The sequence below is a fragment of the Rhamphochromis sp. 'chilingali' genome, assembly GCF_963969265.1.
Source record: "Rhamphochromis sp. 'chilingali' genome assembly, chromosome: 4".
Lineage (NCBI taxonomy): Eukaryota > Metazoa > Chordata > Actinopteri > Cichliformes > Cichlidae > Rhamphochromis > Rhamphochromis sp. 'chilingali'.
This window is the reverse complement of record NC_137948.1, coordinates 12,844,524-12,864,644: the sequence shown is the minus strand read 5'-3', so window position 1 is coordinate 12,864,644 and position 20,121 is coordinate 12,844,524. Positions and strand designations below refer to the sequence as shown.

At 37.6% G+C, this 20,121-nt stretch overlaps 1 protein-coding gene across 5 annotated transcripts in view; it reads left to right on the top strand.

Moving 5' to 3' along the window:
- micu3a (mitochondrial calcium uptake family, member 3a) overlaps positions 1-16,348 on the top strand; it is a 41,371-nt gene extending 25,023 nt beyond the window's left edge. For 3 of the 5 annotated variants that reach the window (XM_080880907.1, XM_080880906.1, XM_080880909.1), the window contains 7 exons: positions 3,007-3,102; positions 9,540-9,634; positions 9,749-9,920; positions 12,999-13,107; positions 13,251-13,408; positions 15,329-15,393; positions 15,795-16,348. In XM_080880907.1, the coding sequence (XP_080737033.1) occupies positions 3,007-3,102; positions 9,540-9,634; positions 9,749-9,920; positions 12,999-13,107; positions 13,251-13,408; positions 15,329-15,393; positions 15,795-15,801 (702 nt within the window). In that variant the 3' untranslated portion in view covers positions 15,802-16,348. The remainder of the gene's footprint in view (positions 1-3,006; positions 3,103-9,539; positions 9,635-9,748; positions 9,921-12,998; positions 13,108-13,250; positions 13,409-15,328; positions 15,394-15,794) is intronic. The other 2 variants (XM_080880908.1, XM_080880910.1) reach the window with 2 other exon arrangements.
- The last annotated feature ends 3,773 nt before the right edge of the window (positions 16,349-20,121 follow it).

Below are 20,121 nucleotides of genomic sequence, written 5' to 3'. Positions count from 1 at the left end.
TAGCTGGGTCAGTTCAACAGCTTTATTGTTTAGCAATCAGTCAGAGTAGAAACCTTATGGTAACAAAAAGCTTAAGTTTTGTGAAACCATGTGAGAATATGTTAAACTTTACCTGTGTGGAATTATATTTGTGTCAATAATAATGTGAAATAAAACATAATCATGGGCAAATATTTAAATTGAACACAGTAAACTGAACCTGTCAATCACAGAGGTTATGAGGTCACTTTCAAAGTGACCTTTTCCCTTTGGGCTCTGCCCTCCAAACTGTCAAAAGTCAGAATCATTCAAGCGAGACACAATTCAGCTTCGAGAGCAGAGCCGGCCAAGACAGCATGAATCTGCTGCAGTGATTACCAAGGAGGTATTTTAACATTTCCGATGAATATTTTTGGGCTGCTGTGTGGAAATGAATAGCTGAAAAAATATAAATGATTTGTCTGTGATTGTGTTTTAGCTCACCTGCCACTTGTGACACATATATATTTCCATACATCTGAACTGTTTCTCAGTCACTAAAACATTTGCTTTGCAGTCTGTGTGTCACCATGCCTTTTAGATACAATTATTAAGTTTAATGTGAAAAATTAGGTGACAAGAGTTACATCAATCATATCTGTTCATTAATTATAAGGACACACCAACCCTGCCAAGTTTAAATTAATATAGATTGCCAGGACCTTTAAATATCACACATTAAATCACACATTAATGGCCTTTATTTTGCGTTCAGTTTAAACATTCCATATAATATATATATATGCAGCAGAGTTTTTTAATACACTGACTCTCTGGAGTCTAAAAACCTTAATAAAAATAAAAAGGCCTGTCATTCCCTTCTGCTCCTGATGATGGAAAAAGCCTTAAATTTGACCCAGTCCACCTAATCCTCTGTTATCAGTGAAATGTACTCTGTAAGCTACTTTGAAGGATGAATGTAAGAGAAAGAGAGAGGGAGAAGGGAAAAATTCAAGAAAGGTTGCCCATCTGTCAAGTCAGCTGATTGATTGATTGAGGGATGATTAATGGACAGACAAAGAAAAGAGTAATACATTTAAGGGGTCAGGAGAGATGAACTCTTACAAAAAGAGAGCGATGTAATTTAAAATGACCTGAGACCCTGTAGAGCTCTAAAGACAATCAGACTCCATTTTAGTCCTTTTTAGGACATGTGCTGTATTTTTTGGCAGTATTGTTTGTTCCTGATGGGGGAAGTTTGTTAATATAAAGATATAGAAGGAGATTTTTTAGGGAAGGAGGCCAAGGGTACATACAAAAATATGTTTCTGTTGTCTGAACAAAATCATATTTACATAAAGAACACAAAAAGGTTGAATTTGTCTGTTGAGCCTTATGAGATCGAAAATGAAACAGATTTTTACCTCTCAAGGATGAATATTTCTTATTTACCAACCCTGTGCAAAATGCTGATAGATTTGACTTATTAATTGTATGTAACCTGATGAGCTCTAAGTCGGGAAACAATTATTAAGGCATCAATCATTAGGAAATAGTTGGAGATTGGCTATTGGGTATCAATGATGATGACTAAAACTACTGAAGCTGCTGTACAAAATTTTGCATATTAATGAATAATAATCACGTGTGACATTTCTGAAATGCTTTATATTATGGTTTAAATATTTAAATAATTAATTATACTTAAATTCTATATGTTTTTTCCTGCCTGGATTGTATTAGAAAAGATTTGCATAATTCAAAGTTCAAAATAATCCTTACTTCTGTTATTCTTGATGCAGCCGAGAAAAACGAGAAAAGCAAATTTAGCTCAAAAGCCACCATCCTTTTAATACAGCTTTCTTTTAATTGGTTGTCCATTGCAAACAAAAAATTTGAACAGCAGGTGAGCGGTGCTTCTGTGATCACAGCCAGAGCCGTGTACTTTAGATCACCGTATTAAGGACATTGCCTCCCTTTTAGCCATAAAAGCAGAAAGAAATGTTTAAAACTGAATGTTTTGGGTTAGGGTTCCAAGCCTGAGCTTTTCGCTCACAGAGATCACCAGGACCTCATTATTTGAAACATTGGACATTTAATTATAGTTCCATTTTATCACTTTCAAGTGCTTTTTTGTACCTAGTGTCTGTTGAGATGTAATGACAGTGACTGTAGCTGTCTGTTATGAGTAGTAATTTATATGTGGAGTGGAAACGGCCTGCAGTGTAGTGAAAATCAGCAGTGTGCTGTCAGAAACAATACACTACCAGCCACTGCTCTCTCTCTCTCTCTCTGTCATGCTGTCTCACACATAGACAGACACACACAGACAGACACACATATGCACTCCTCCTGTCACTGCTGTGATGGATAGCCGCATTGTCGCACTGAAGTTAAGAGCATTGCAGGGTCATGTTAAAATGGCTGCTGTTGCTTTCTCCCTGGAGAGAGAGACGAGGTGGGTGGTTAGAAGCTCAGCACCGTGGTCAGCCTTTATTAAGGTAGAATAACGTTTGCTAACAGAGCCAACTGTTGCTATAGAACTGCCTAAAGTACTTATTTAATAAAGAAAATGTGCTATAGGGTGACATCTTCATATATTTCTTCTTTAAAAACATTTTTTTTTCCTTGTGTTTGTTGCTGAGTCAGCAACATGAGTGAGTTATAGCTTCAGTGATTTAAACAGAATAGCACATCCATCATCATCCTGATGATTCCCTGTTGGTAGTATCCTTTCCTTTACCTGTAATCTAAACCTAGCTGCAGAGAAGCTAGCTATTTGTGTATGCCCCTTCCTGTTTGATGCTAACATGTTTTTGTGTTTTTTTATGTTTGAATGGATAGGGTCTCCTTTATTGAGAGAACTAGTGAGTGCCATGTGACACCTTTCCTAAATATCCACCTGTATGTTCACATATAAATTCAGAGATATAATCTGTGTATGTTTACTTATAATGACAACTGATTGAATGGGTAATGGACGTTTATTTCCTGTACTGGTTGATTTGGAGGTTGACTGACCCTGGCCCTGCTTGACCACTCCTACAGGTGCTAAAAAAAGACAGTCAGGAGTTTGTGGCGCGGAGTTACTGGGACGTTTTGAGGCGAAGCGCCAGTCAAGTCCTCTTTTCTGACCTGGCGGAGGTACACATACCCAATCGTCCACTGTTCCTTCACCCCTGCATTCATTATCCTTCACTTTTTTCCTCATTCTTCAGCACCAGATAGTTCACATAGAGGATCCAAATACCCCCACACGTTCACAAGAAATATGTTCCATCAAGCTGGCCAGAATCAAACTCGAAATCCTATATACTATATAATACTTTTCCCTGAGAATAAAAGCTTTACTTGAAACACACACCCCAGTTATTCTCCAATCTTCAGAGAAGTCATGTGTTAATGGTTGAAGTGCAAATGCACCAAAAAAGTTACTTTGAATCTTCACTCTAATATAGTCATTTTGGGATTATTGCAAAAGCTTTGGTCGTTCTAACTTTTATTCTGGTTTGGCTTGATAGTGATGATACGTTTCCTTGCTTTCTTTCTTTGTTTCCTAGATGTTAGAACAGAAATATCTCATCATTCTTCCCAGCGTTCCTTCCTTTGTCCCACAGCATTCTTCTTTGTTTTTCTTTCTAAAAATAGTAATAATTTAATTTTAGACTAGTGTAGAAATCATCACTGGTTTTTTTTTTCAGTGTGAAATCATGTTTGTTTGGATGAGTTCTAAAAGAAACATTTAAAATCGGCATTCAAGCTCCAATGTTTACCTTTAATTTGTGAGAAAATATCTTTTTCTACTCGACACACTGTGGATTTGAATGAAATAATGTGAGCATCCTCCAAATGTTTCCTGTTTTGCTCCATCCTAAGTCATTTCACTCTGTCTGTGAAGATATTTATTTACTTTTGGATTATGAATATTTTGAAAGACTTTAGCCTTTGTTGTTGATCGGTACTGATCCATTAAATGACAAAGATTTTAATGTCCTTTTTTTAATAACTTGTCTTTTTTTCACCTTCTTTCTGTCTTCATTCTGCTTCATATGTGTATCTGTGCCTTGTTATCTGTGCCGTGTTGTGACTAGTGGCGTAGCTTTGGTGTCAGATCATTCCCACATTGCGCCACAAGTGTTTAACAAGGATAAGACGGTTGACTGCAGAGCACATACAAAATCTTTGTCTCTTTATCACTACAAACTTAAATTCACGCAGTAGAATTCATGAGGAGTTACAGGACAACATCTTACACTATGATTTACACAAAAGGTTAACATTTGGAAAAAAAAACAACCTGCAAAATCCCTGGGATCAAAATTAAAACCAGATGGTGAGCTGAACTAATCGGAACTAGCAGGCATCCAACCTCATCCTTATTTTTTTAATGCACTATTCCAAGCTAGGAAAAGGCGATGATAGAATAATTGCTGAGACATTACCTCAGAAGCTTTTATGCTCTTTGGATCCCAGAATATCTGTTCATCAAACTGATACTTCTTAACATATTTCATGACTGGTGGTTTAACAAATGAGCTGTCTCAATAAATCAAAGTTAGTGTTTCCAGTTATTTCTACAATTGCAGCTTAAAGTGTCTTCCTGATAGTACTTTCTGAAGACTGGTAATCATTAGTAACAGCTAAAATAGTGCTAACAGACTAGCTCACTAATGACAGGTTGTCTGCTGTGTTGGCAGCGGAAGCTGAGGTTGAGGTAATGACAGTGAAACATAATGGGGTTGACCTTGTATTTACACCGTGCAGCCTTTCATCTGCCGGGATGTCAGACGGACAGAGCAGGAAAATCAGACATGGGGGGAAAAGAGTAAGGATTTTTTTTAATGGAGGGATATATTAAACATAAAAGGGATTAGAAATGATTTAGGATTAAATTAAGTAAGAAAAAAATGTGAAACAGTGACAAACAAGATGACAGCCAGGCAAAAGATGTAATTCAAAGAAATATAACATATCTTTAAGGACGCGATATCAGATAAGTGGAAAACATGAGGGTGAGGAGCACGCGAAGGAGATAAAATCAGAGTAAACAAATGGGTGAAAAAGGCCAAAGGAAGATGACACAGGTCAGCAGGCAGAACAAATGTTCAGGAACAAAGTGAGTGAGAAGAAAAGAAGTTCGGGAAGTACATTTGGGTGAAAAGAAAGAACCAGGTTGTATTTAGAGAAAGATGTGTTTACTCAACAGATTAGTCACCATTATACCTCTTTCCTTTTGTCTGGAGAAGGAGGGACTGACTGACAGGTAGAAAAGGAGGGAGTGTAGGACCGAGCAAATCACCTCTCTGTTTGTCAGGTGAAGGAGGTACTGACGGGTAGTGTGAGGTGAAAGGAAATCAGCGTAATCAGAGCAGGGGGTGGGATAAGATTAAAGGTATGATAAGAGATGTGAAGAAGAAGAAAGAAAGAAAATGTGGGAGATAAAAGTCATTGCAAGAAAATTGAACAAGCCATGAAACGGAAAGGGGGGGTTGGCTGTTTTTCCCCCTGGAAGGTGTGACTGACTGACAGTCTGACTGACTTGACTAAAGACCCACAATGAGCTCTTCCTCCGGAGTATTACTCACAGATGGGGAGGGTGAGGAACAGCGTTTAGCGTTTACATCAGTAATTACTGTTTTTAGCCTCAGCTTCGTGATCAAAGACTGCACAAGCTCACAGATAAACACACAGATGGACAAATAGACACATGCATGCACCAGGTGTTGGCTCGTGCCTTGTGGGCGTGGTAACGATTACGTTGTCACGGGGATGATGAGCTCACACTAGTACCGCCACACTTCCAGGAATGATAAGCTTGTTATGATCCGTTTGGCATTACGTCGACAAGTTGGTAGACTGATCTGGATGCTTGAAAGCCTTTGCTATGACAAAGTTATTGCACATCACAATGACAAAATTCTTTTGGTTAGACATGTAAGAAAAAATAGCTCTAAAATTTGTAAGGGAGGTAGGCTCATTGTGATTATGGACTAATTAAAAGGTGGCTGTAGCCTCTGCGCCATTGCTAATTTATTAGCCAACTTGTGTTTTTAAAGCTGAACACTTTGATCGTTGTCATCTAATCTTTTTGAAAAACAGACATTACAGGTGTTACAATTTGACTGTGACACCAAAAGATACCAAATGGAGAAAGATACCAAAGGCACAACTTGCTTTATCATCCTTATGGACACTATTTGCAGCCGTACTTTAGAAGATGAGCATCTTATTGTGTTCAGTAAGAATCGAAGCTAGCAAATAATCCATTGAATTTATCCAGAAAGGGGAATCGAGGGCCATTTACCCATAGATGTCTACACTTTTCTTTTTTTTTTAAATGTATTTATTTATGCAAGTTTCAAAATTTTTTACACATTCACAAACAGTGGGACAGAAGAACACAGACAATAAAGACAATAACAACCAAAAAAAACAAAACAAAAAAAAAACAAAACAAAACAAAAAAACAACAGAGCAACAAACCACACAACAGGGTACACGGCCAGCACTTATTAAAAACAGCAGAGAAGCAAACAAAGCATATGTCTACACTTTTTGATTTTTTAGCAACCAAAGAAGTCGCCCCGTGCTGGCTGGTAGAAGAGATTACACTTAAAGAGACTTGAACATATAAGATGTATTGGCTAAAATAAACTTCTTTAAAGTCTGTGGTCATGGTGAGGGTACACATTATTGATGATCTAGCATCAAACAACATTATAAGACAATAGGTTACCATGGACTAAACATAAATAATCAAAACTTTAGATCAAATTGTTTCAGTGCTACTACTTTCAATTTCAAAATATCTGACTGCAACTTTATTATTACTTTGGTCTAGCTCATTTTTTAGCAGCATCGGGAGCTTCTTTTGTGAAAAATCTTAATTAAAGTTAATGGAGGAATTGGTAGTGACCAAAGTAGTGGTCAAAAATCTCTTAATGTAGCTTTAGTAATTAATTTTTAACCACATGTTCTATTTTTAACAAAGCTCAGATAACTGGTGTTATATCCTACACCCACAGTGTACAATCAATCTAAGTAATCTAAGTAATTTCCCTTGCTAGTTTGTACACTTCAGTAAATATCACTCCAACCATAGTGTATTCCACTCATTTGCAGGCTTTACTTCCTGTAGCTGTGGATCCATCCTTTTTCAAAATATATCTTGAAGACTCCTGAAATACATTTAGTACAAGTCTTTGTGCAACAGCTGATAACTCACTGCAGCGGTGAATAGACACCCACCAGATACATAAACTCCTCAGTCACAATAGTTTTGAATAAAGATAATGCGAAATGATTTCCTTGTTTTGAGTTCAAAACAACAAAACAGAATTAAGGGAACTCCACGTGGGAGGGAAGAGAGGCAGAGACACACCACCTGGATACTGTCTAGATGTATGAACAGCTCATGTGTCATAAAGACAGTAATGCGTCAGTTCAGAGATAAAAGAGCAAAACAAATTTTGTCCTGTTTGTCCGTAATCAGAGACTTAATGAAAAGAACGTCTAGTAAATGAGACACAGAAAACTTAGACACAGCAATGATAAGTCTGTAATTGTTTCAGTTTGTCTTGTGTTTACACAAAGGAAATCTTCCTTTGTCCCTAATCAAAGACTGAAAGACCAGACTCTTAAGTGAATCAGCAACAGACCAAAAGCTAAGAGTGGTCTTACTACAGTGTTTACTTTTAATGCTTGTTTCTCACAAGACATTTTTATTGTGTGAGTTACCAGTGTGGTTCCAGTTTAATCTACCATACATTTAAGAATTTTACTGCCTTGAACATCTGCATCTTCCTGCAGCTTATTGTTAATATTGTGCATTGATGACCAAAAGAATCTGTAATTGAAACACGATTTACTTTAACCAGTAGAGTTTTTAGTTGTTTTTATTAATTCATACATAACAACAATTTAATAAAAGCCTAAAATGTAGCCCGGTAAATGCCCAGCAAAATTCTAATGACTTTTGTCACATCAGTTGTTTTTTGTAAGATCACTTTTTTTCATTCTTATCCGTGGGGATGGTTTCCTCTCTATCAGAAAGACTGCAGCTCACTTACAGACATTTCTGACTGACTGAATGAATATTCACTGTGTGAGACCAAACAAATCACAAAACAAATCTTGATATTTTGTCCCTTAAATAAACGTGTGATCTTGTTTCACATTTTCTTCTTGTCCCACACTGGATTTTAGGATTTTACTCTTGAGGTAGAACCACGAATGGCATCGTGGTGATGATGATATTTATGATGATGACTGAAATGCCATAAATGCTCCTTCTTAGAAGGACATGAGATTTTATTTAATCTTATGTCTGCGTATTCCTCAGCATGGTGAAAGATTGGAAATGAAGGTTGGCTGGGTGGGGCATGACAGGTCAATAGAGAGAAGATGTGTATTTGAATTCCTCTCTTTTTTGTCCTGATGCTGCCTGATTCATTTCTGGAACTGCTCAAAAGTCACCTTTTTCTGAAAGATACAAGTATGTTACTGTGTATGAACAGAAAATAGTGAACTAAATACTTAGATTAAGTTTCTGCAAAGGCTTAAAATCCTAATTGTGTCACTTTGCTTTAAACAAGGTGTTAACCAGCAGATTAAAGCTAGAGCAAACAGTCGAAACAACCCAAAGCTCATTGAATGGATTTTAAATGACCTGGGTCACAGAGTCAACACACACTCAAGGGAGACTAGAAGGATATGCAACCAAACACATCTGATGACGGAAAAAGGTGGAATCGGCTCACAAAATCTCTGCACTTGTGCTTATGTGGTTTTTGTTTAGTGTTGCTTTTGGTGACTTGAGGTTCTGTTTAGGTGTGTCAATGTGGCATTTGCGAAGAAATGCATGGGATGTGTCTTTGTCATGTATTTGTCTGTGTTGCACTTAGTTGCTCTTCCACAAGTCTTCTTTTCCTTTCATGTCTTCTGCTTACCTCGTCTGTTTCTCTGTCCTTAATGAACTCCACCTGTTTAAAGTGTTGTCTTCCTTCCTCCTGCATTCTTGTTCACCTCCACCGTTACCTTCACACTGGCTCTGTGAATGTAGGCATGACTTATGATCTTACCGCCTTCTCTTTATTTGGGCTGATACTTGAGTACTCCTTAACATTGTATCAGTCTGTGTTTCACGCTGCTACAGCATGACTACTCACCAGTCTAGACTGCATAGAGAATGATTTCTTTAATAGATATAATCTGACTTCCCTTCTTTACTTACCTGCTTTACTTCAGTTTGCTTGTAAATTTTTATTTGGCTCTTCTGACTGTTTTTCACATCATATTATGCTTCCTAGACTGGTAAGTTTGATTTCATGATGGCTGTTGACTGTTTGTCTGAGCTGATGACTGTGACTGAAATTTGTGATGTAATTTGTAATGTAATTTGTAATGCTCATCCAGTGCACGTTTTGCACACGTGCAATAGAACCCTGCTTCCTGCTAATCTGGCACAGCGGTGGCCATGTTGGTCTAATGATGGACTCGTCCTTCTCCACCCATGACGCTTGAGGTTTGTCATTTAGTCACTGATCGTCTCTCGTATCACTCTCTCTCTCTCTCTTTGATAGCGAGCAGATGATAGCATCACAATTGACACCACACTACTGGTCCATTTCTTTGGGAAGAAGGGGAAGGCAGAGCTTACCTTTGATGACTTCTACAGGTACTAGAACCGAAAGAGTGCTAACGCTAACAGTATTAACCACATGGCAGAATGGATGATTTATAGAACAATTCTCTTTTTGTCTTTTTTACTGTCCTTTCTTTCTATTTTCAGATTTATGGATAACCTCCAGACAGAGGTGTTGGAAATTGAGTTCCTGACTTACTCTAAAGGTATGACGACTATCAGTGAAGAAGACTTTGCCAAAATCCTGCTGCGATTCACAAACGTGGAAAACATTAGTGCCTATCTGGAAAATGTCCGCCAGTGTATACCTGATGAAAAGGTACAGTATACATGTGCGCACAGTTATTTACTGGACAATTCATTGATCAGTAATGAAATAATAATGAAATTCTTCCTTCCTGTATGGGAGCTTCTACCTTCTAGACATCTAGAGTACCTGTAATTTCAAACTGTTGTCTCTGCCTGAGGCTGTTGTGGCTTTCCACACTTGAGCGCTCAATTGCTTCACTACATGTCACACACAAAAACACACATTTCACTACACTTTCAGTTGCATCTATCTATCTATCTATCTATCTATCTATCTATCTATCTATCTATCTATCTATCTATCTATCTATCTATGCTATCTATGCTATCTATGCTATCTATGCTATCTATCTGTGCTATCTATCTATCTGTGCTATCTAGCTAGACTTTGGCATGTAGTCCTTATGCAACCCGTCTCTATTTCTGTCCCTGCCTTCTTTCCTTTTCATGCTGTGGAAGAAGCAGGAGGTTGGTCTCTGCCTCGTATAATTCACAACCTGCAGTTACAATCTGTCAGTCTATCCTGCTATTAAGTTAATTTGCCACCTTCTCTTTTTTTCTTCATATAAGCAATGTCAAGGTTAAGATACACAGCAAGCTGTTGTATTTTAATTATTTGTATTTATTTTAATCTACATTTCATCATGTAATTTAAAAAAAAAAACATTTAGTTATTTGATTAATAATATTTTATCTTCTGAATTATGCATCTGTTATAGGGTTACAGCAAGTTCACAGCAAAGAGCATGAGGTGCACCTCACAACCATTTGCTCAGATGGACTTTGGTTATTCATGATATGAAATACACAATATCCTTTATATCCTTTGTTAGTGCTGGGTGAATGCTCAATGTATGAACACATGCCATCCCAACAATTAGACTGTACATTCCAATTGGTTTTCACTTTATGCTACTTTACGGAGATGAAACACTGCAATGTGTTTTACTGTTTTTTTCAACTGCTTTGGTATATTTCTCCAAACATATCTGAAGGTCACAGAAGCTGAAAAAATGCATTTCCTTAAACAGCTCATGCATGCAGAAAAACACTATAGTTAACCTGCACAATTCATGTGTCTCTGACACTGAGTGCCAACAATACAAGGCTAATATTTTTTCCAAGGATTAGTGACAACTACAGCATGTCCTAGTGACTCTATTCACATGCTGATTTCAGGGGCGCAGTGTTTTACATTCTAATTTGTAAAGCAAAAGACCTATACATTTGCATAGCACGTAAGGAAAAACTGACTGACAACACAGCACTATACAATGAACAGAATAAAACTGAAAATCTTTTGTAGTAGAAGGAATCATCTGAACCTCTGCTGAATTTGTTTGTCTGTTTTCTCACAATTAGAGAATTGAAGAGTCTCTCATTTTTATGGTAGTTCCATTTTAATGGGCAGAGACAGAAAAAACACATAAGATCTCTTACACTCAGTGTTGGGGAGTAACGGAATACATGTTACGTATTTAAAATACAAAATATGAGTAACTGTATTCCGTTACAGTTACCGTTTAAAAAGGTGGTATTTAGAATACAGTTACTTTGCTGAAATAAAAGGATTACACGGTGGTATTTTCCTGTTTCATATGTTCGGCTATGCCCTCTCTATTTTTGGTTTCCACGCCCCAAACAAAAGGCGCATTAAGAGGCTCTAATGCCTGCGTCTCAATCTCGCGGCCCATGTCACCTCTACTTGCAGCCCGCATAATGATGTGAATATTTAAAAAAATGATTCACAAAAATGATTTCATATGAAGGCAATAGGCAGAGTGTTACAGGCATAGCCCTAAAGAATGTAGCCTCATGGGCAGTGTAGTCCGTGCTGCAGGGAGAATGAACTGCCATACCCTTGTGTGTCTGTGAGCGCGAGGAGCGAGTAAAAGGAAAAGTACGAGTTGTCACCGAGCAGAAACGGGAGCTGGAAGCATGTATATATAATAATAACAACTGCAGCCAAAAAGAGTGCCTGATGAGCCCAGTTGTAAGTAAGCTATTAAGACTCGACTATACACTTTTTTCGTGTTTTTCTCCAAAACAATAAGTTCAGTTGGAGCAGCCTTTCAACGCACAGCAAACAACCAAGTAAAGCTAGTTTTCGGCCACGAGCCCGACACAAACCTGACTTATTAGCCAGAGGTCGCTTTACTACGGTTCAGAGCCGCGGACCTGTTTTATATACGTGCTGAATAGTTTTCTATACGAGATCGCTGCAAAAAGTGTAGCCTTACCTAACGTCAACCTGCTGTTACTCATTTTATATTAAGATTTAAACATCTGATTGGTATTGGTATGGCGAATAACCTTCAGTAAAAGTAATAAATCACACAGCAATAGTACATTCATGTAGTTGTAAAAAAGCATGATAATGTAATAGGTAATCCAAAGTATTCAGAATACGTTACTCTCATTGAGTAACGTAACGGAATACGTTACAAAATACGTTTTGGGGCATGTATTCTGTATTCTGTAGTGGAATACATTTTAAAAGTAACCTTCCCAACACTGCTTACACTTACTCTTATTACTTACACTACTGACCTAAACATGTGGACAATTAGCTGGACTATTCTGCATGTGATGAGTCAACACAACATTTTATACAGTAAAAAATAAACAGAGTTTTTTATTCCAAAAAGAATCAATAAGTGTTCTGCTTAGTGATTTGCCAAATTGTATTGAAACATTTGAAAATGCCACTGTATAGAGAGCAGCTCTTTCTGAATAACAAAATGCTGTAAAAGATTTCTCATACGAACTTTAACTGCAATTTGAGAATTAAGCCAAAGCCACTGAGGAAAACGAAAAATTTTCCACATCATACACACATACGATGGTTAACCCCATGAATGACTTCTTACGTCCTTCATGAGGCCATGTCATGGAATCGCTTGAATAATCATTTAGCTTTTTAATTTTTCAGACAGATGACTAGATGCACTTTGAGGAATGCTGTATGCACGCCACTTAAATGCACCTTCACAGTCTCGCTCAAACGATATTTGTCATTTCCAAGCTTCTTTCTGTCCAGTACCTCTCCCTGCAGTTGTTTTGTTAACTGTTTCTACTTGTGTTTCAGGGAATCACCTTTGATGAGTTCAGATCCTTCTTCCAGTTTCTCAACAACCTTGAAGACTTTGCCATTGCCATGCAGATGTATAACTTTGCTGCACGCTCCATTGGACAAGGTATTAAAACTGTATTGAGCTTGAAATGCGGGCACTGAAGGTCTCTGCTTACACTCACTGATGCTGTGTTTTCTCCTTCAGGTTTTTCACTCAGCTGCACTTAGACAAATGATCAAAGTCATTTTTACTTTCTCCCCTGATAGATGAGTTTGCCAGAGCGGTGTATGTGGCCACAGGGCTCAAGCTGACACGTCACCTTGTAAACACCATCTTCAAGATCTTCGATGTCGATCACGATGACCAGCTGTCCTACAAAGAGTTCATTGGTATCATGAAGGACCGGCTGCACAGGGGAGCCAGGGTAAAGAACTTCCTTCTTTTTGAGAAAAAGTGCACTCAGCTCCAACTGAAAAATCTTTGTTTAGAAAAAGTTTGAAGCACAGCCAGTCACCAGGACACGAAAAAGGAACCACTTTTGAGAAATATACCTCCCTTCGCAGAAAGGTCTGAGGTCAAGTGGGTTCCAGAGCACTTACAAAGAGACAGGTTTCTCATTAAGATTTAGGGTGTACTCCCACTTGACCAGTTGCCTTATACTCTGCCTGAGTACTGAGCACCCAAAGGCAGCTATAGTTTGGGAGTTCTATGGCCAGATGTAAGCTACAGATGAACTGTACATGTGTAGCATGCCTGAGCCCAACTGAACCGCACATGGGCACATGGGCACATACTCCATTAACACAAACAACCTACAGAACCTAAAAGATCTGCTGCTGAACTTCCAGATACCACGAGGCGCCTTCACAGCCTATGACAGCAAAGCGTGTAATAGACACACTGGTCTGCTGTGTCCAGTTCACACTTTACCTCTCTAAAGCATGAAATGGAGACGCAAGTTGCAACAAGGGAAGAAAATATATGTAAAGCCATAAAGTCCACAGTGACCAAGAAAGGTATAAAGTACATTCTAAGCTCCCACTATGCCAGAAATTATTAAGCTAAGTGGCTAATTTGCTCATGAATGCATTAGTAATGTCTCTTTAAATGCTTTACTTTGATTATTTTCATGTTGGCCTGAAATGAAATATCTCCCTCTACTGGTACTGCAGCTTACTGCAGCTTCTGCATGCGTGCCCATTTCACGCTTTGGAGAGGCAAAGTGTGAAATGGACACTGTGGACCGGCGTGTCTATTACACGCTATGTCATGATACCAGGTTGTGTGCACGCCTTGCTTTAGTGGGTCAAAGCTGTTTTGGTGGCACCCAGAGGACCAGAAGAACGGTGTAGTCCAAGCATCTGGGTTCTCAAGTATAAACTCTGACATCCAGCATTACCCAAAAACTTGGTCGAGGTGAAGTTACAATTTCAAAGTTAGCCACATAAACAAATTACAGGGATTTAAAGCTATAGGATGTGTTATTTCTTGAGCATTTTAGATTCAAAAAAGAAGAGCTGAAATTTAAAACATGGGAGCTTCTTGTTGCCTGTTTCATTATAGAATAACAAATCAGTCTCTACCTTAAATGCAAACTAGCTTTACCTGTGCCAGGATTTAGTGTCACAGAGTAACAAAAAAACAGGAAATCCAAAACTACAATTATTATTGTTATTCAGCTGTTTCTTAAACCTTTTTTTGTAGAAGAAGTTCTGCTGGTACAACTAAGCCATCCTTTACTCATGACTGGTTGTGCTCTTCAGTTGCAGTCAAGTAGTTAAGGTAAATCAACAGTTACCCAAAACAAAAGAAAAATGCATTTAACATACACACATGATAACAGGGTTAAAAATATTGATGAAAAACTTTTAGTAAGCATCAGGAATGTAACAAAAAAAGCTTAAATGGAAGATAATTTGAAGGCTTGTGGGTTGGAAATCACCTATAAGCAATTTGGTGATGCTGTCAGAAAAGGCCATACTGCCCCCCAGTGGTGGATTTTGATGCAATAACACTGCTCAGATCCTTTTTTTCTACAGAGGTTGTCATGTGATAATAAACTTGGCACCACTGTAGGCCTGGATGTTGCACTTTATATGGTCCCGTATGTCCCTTTTGATGCTGTCTTGGCCTCACTGTCTTGGCTTTTTAACAGTGTTCTCTTTTGTCCTTACTTTGCTGATGTACCTCTCTCTTCATCTCCTTTCTAACCCATGTTTTTTTCCCTATTGTCATGAATTTACCACACTTATACTTTTGTTTTTCTCACCTTCCATGTGCCCACCACTTTTGCGATTGTTTTCCTGTCTTCCTGCCTCACTCTGGCTGTCTACACACATCTCAGGGCTATAAAGCTGTGGAGCGTGCTACCTCCTTCAGGTCCTGTCTGAAGAAGGAGCTGGCAAGCAGATAAGTATCACTAACAGCTACAGTTCAAGGAGTTTGTTCGTTGTTATTTCTAGAGTTGCAGGTAGTTTCTTGACTTGAATTCAGTCTGGATTATGACTTCTTTTGCGTGTCTGATTCACCTGAACTGTTTAGCCTTATTACAATGTATCTACAGAATGGGTTTTCATATAATTCATAGAGTATACTGTACAATGTTTTGTGAACCTGTATGTGTAAGAGTAGGAGCAGTAGGTTGCTGAATATCTTCAGTAATATCTGAGGGCATTTTACTCCACTGTGATACTTTAAAAACTGCCACTGTGTCCCAGTAGTTGCCATATTTTAGTTGACTGTACATTTTGAATAAAGTTTAAAGGTAGTGAGTTGTTGAAGTGAACTGCGTCCGATTGCTCTGTGGTTACCAGGTGAAGGGCAGACAGCACACCTCCTTCTCCAGATGTGTTCGCTCTGAGGCCCGGAGACAGGTGCACCTGTTGTGGAGGAGGTACAAGGAGCCATAGAGAGTGGACGAAATCTGATGGAGCTTCGACGTTAATTAATCAGGAGGAGCCAGTATTTGTGGAGCAGTTCTCCTGTCGACCTTCAGACTGTACATATGTGATTACTGCAAGCATGACCGCACAAAGCCGACTGATTCTCTCTGTGATGATAATAAGTGTCATTCTTTTTGTCTTTTTTTTTTTTGTTGCCCTGTTTCCAGTCATCCATCCATCCATTGATCTGATGTCAGTTATCCTGGGTATGATTTACATGTAGTTAAATGTTGATTTGTTACGATAGAAATTTAATGTCTGTTCTAACGCGATACCTCCACAATGGTGGGAACTTTGTCATTTTGTTTTTTATAATAAGGAGGAGAACTTTTGGTTAACACCCTGAAATCTATAGGCCCAAAAGTTGCTTTCTTTACTTTAATTATTGCATTTATTAAAAACTTGCTTTGTTAGTTCCGCTACAGCACTGCAATCTATAGGAGCACAAGAATCTTTAAATGAGTTCTAGGGGATTAAAGTAACATCCATATAAAACTGATAACAGTTATACAATATGAAACCTGCATGTTGCTGAAACTATATAATTAATTGAATATGTTGTGGATCTGTAATGTCCTCAACTCATTTATATTATGTTAAGCAGTAGTTCCATCTAACCCCTTACTTTTTGTTGCACGAACAGTATGACTCACACTACTGTTGCAGTTAGGAATGCTTTATTATCTTAATACTACAGCAGGTCTTGGTATGAAAAATGTATTTCAATATTTTTTCGGGGTGAATGTTTTTGCCTCTTTCGTGTTTCCTGGTTTCCTAGTATTCATAAGTAGATGCACACATAGGTGCCTTTGATCCACCCCCCTTTTCCAAAGCAATTCACGAGTTTTTGAGCTTTTAATTTCAAATACAAAACTTATGCATTGATGACTACACGTTGTCTTAGCATGACATATGTCTGATAATTGGAACATCAAGTTGAATTGTCTTAATGTATTATAAATTGTTCTGATATTTAAAACGATCATTTAAATGTAACGAGTGCGTTTGTTTGATTAATTTCATGCACGAATAAACTATTTTAAGAAAACACGCGAATTTCTTCTCTGTCCCTGAGCATGCGCAACAAAACAAAACGTTAATAACTGGGGAGTCTCCTGGCTATCTGGCTTTATTTTAAAGCTTTTAAAAATTGAGACTGTTTCTTTAAGACAAAGCGAATGTGCTGTTGGACAACATGCTGGTGAGTAGTTTGTTTCAAAGATGATTAAAAATATTTTTATAGAAAGAAAATTGAGATGGAGGCGTGGTGTCTCTGGGTGAAAACATTTATGTTAGCCGATAATTAGCTACAGCCTGTTTAAAATGTAGTTAAAAATACTGTCGACTGAGCCTTTTGTGGCGCACTTTTATTTTAGTTTTCGCCCTTAGTGTGTTGCTTTTAGTTGAAGGTGAAACTATTTCACCTAGCTTTTTCAGTTAAAGTTAGGCGTCCGTGTTGAAGTCATTCGACGCCTAGTGAGTTTTTCTAGGATGTTGTGTACTAATGTAACGGAGTTCTTTTTATTTTTATTATTTTAAGCAAAAATTAACCGAAATATAAATTTTGGCAGTCTTCTAAACATTGAATATCGCGTGACGATTAAACTCTGTTAGCCAATGAAATGCTGCCCTCGTGTGTCGTAACAAGGGTAGCTGCGGTGCTACACGTACAGATTCGACGTCTTATATTACAAAAGAAAAAACAATAGACGTGTCTCTTTTTTGTGATTTATGTATCGTTAATATTTTAACCAATTGTTACAAGTTTAAACTTTTTTTTTAATTAAACAAATTGTAATAGTGGTTTCTAAGCGGAACGCTTCCTCTTTTCCAGATTCATGTCAGGAGTATAATAAGCGATGCACCACACAACATTTATTTAAACTTAAGGTTACTGCTATTTCCATGATCAACGCATTGTGTCTTTCAATTTTTATGTTATTCACAACTTTATATTTAAGGGAAACAATAAAAATAACGGTTGTTACAGATTTTTGAGTGAAAATAAATAAATTCGTATAGTGATGTATGCGATTGCTTTCGCAAAGCATTGTGGGACTGGAAACTGGATTTTAAAACTTAAATAAACAGCTTTAGCCACACTTTTAGATCTACTTGCATAATCGTAGCTCTGTAAAAGTTATAGTCTACTAACTCCTCGCGGACTGATCGTTTAGGTCATGTTTAACAGTTGACATAAACCGTGAGTGAGAATGGCGTTCCCGAGAATCACTTCTTGCTTCGACCCAGAATTTCGTTAAGACTATACTTTCAGGGATCATTTCTATAGTTTCTAACTTGAGAAATGTGTTTCTAAAGTGTTTGGTCTCGCTAACCACGATGAAGAGTCGTGATATTCCCTTCTGAGCGTGAAGCGGATAGAGAATAATGATTCAGTTCATACGTTCTCTATCATTGATGACCGGTCTTTACTTCCTTGTGGAGTAATGAGGAAGGGAATATGATCAGAGTGGTTACGAATAGTGTGCAAAAATTATACATGGTATTAAAGTACCTAATTTTGATAACTTTTATCTATAGCAGTGATGAATGTTAAAATAGCAGCTTGAGTTTCAGTGGAACAGTTTACCTCATCTCTAGAACAAGTCTCAAATTAACTCTTTTGTTAAGTCATGTGTACTTAAATTGTGCATTAAAAAAGTCCCTCGTGCTTGAGGGACATTTACACAACCTATCTTATTTGTCAGTAAGAGACTGGCCTTTTGAATCTTTTCTGCTTCAACAGAATGTCGCCACAATCACAAAGTCACTTTTGTAACCTTTATTTACACGTCAGGTTCCCTAATAACTTTTATAAAATTGATCTGTTAGTCTGGCCGTTCTCTCCTGTACATTTGCTGTCAGTATTGTTAGAGGTATCCAGTGATTGGATGTGCTACATAGTATTATTTGCATAAACACAGTTGATTGGCCAAAACATGGTAACAGGCGGAGCGTATTGAATGTCAAAGAGGAACCCTGAGTGATGAAGACTTCACAGAAAAGCACATGCAGTTTCCACATGTAAATACACTAAGACTATACTTTCAGGGATCATTTCTATAGTTTCTAACTTGAGGAATGTGTTTCTAAAGTGTATGGTCTCGCTAACCACGATGATGAGTCGTGATATTCCCTTCTGAGCGTGAAGCGGATAGAAAATAATGATTCAGTTCATATGTTCTCTATCATTGATGACCGGTCTTTACTTCCTTGTGGAGTAATGAGGAAGGGAATATGATCAGAGTGGTTACAATGGGTACAAAAGAAATCATATAAAGCTATGTTTTCAGCAGAGATGGTTTCCTGTGGCAGGAACAGGTACTACATAAAAGTGTTGTCTTCATTCTTTTTGTTAACACCATTTTGTGAAATAACCGTACAGCCAGTACTTTTAAAATATAAAACAGGGCTTCTTATCATACCCAAGTATCAATAATTATTATCAACACATGATTGTCATGTCATTTTTGAGAGTTTTATGGATTTTATTCTCACCTACTTTGTATGTAGACTGAGTAGATCCCAATAATCTTTCTTACAGATGTTTCGACACTGCTGCATTTTGTGTAGGAAGGAAAATATATTCCGGCAACAAAACCAAATTTATATAGACAACAGAAAAAACAAACAAACAAAAACCTTCCCCCAAAAACAAATTAAGAACAAATTACACAAGGAGGAGGACGAATCCAAGGCCTTCAGCATCGAGCCAGACCGGACTAGCTGAATCCGTACTGATAAAAAAAGAATACCCAGTTCTACTTTAGCACACTGATTACCTGCAGGCCTTACTGAGATATTCAAGTGATAGATTCGGCCCACGGAAACATGTGAAATTGTTTTTTTATTGGAAGTTAAAAAAAAATCTCAAACATGAAGTGAGAACAGGTCTGAATCAAACCTTTTTGTCCAGTAATGTGTTTGTTTATTGTACATAGAACAAAAAAAAGCACATTTAAATTCCAGGTCTACAAAAACAATTTCAGAACATGTATGTGTAAAAGATGTGTAGTTATACTTTTTATGTTTAGTTACGCTTACTATACTACAGTTAAAGAATTCATAATAAACATATTCATGATGCACTCACTTCATAAATCATGAGCCAACTTTATAAGTTAAAAATATCAGTAGTCGGGTCAGCTGTGTCTCTCTGTTGTCTAATAATCTGTCTGTATGTGAAGGAACCTGC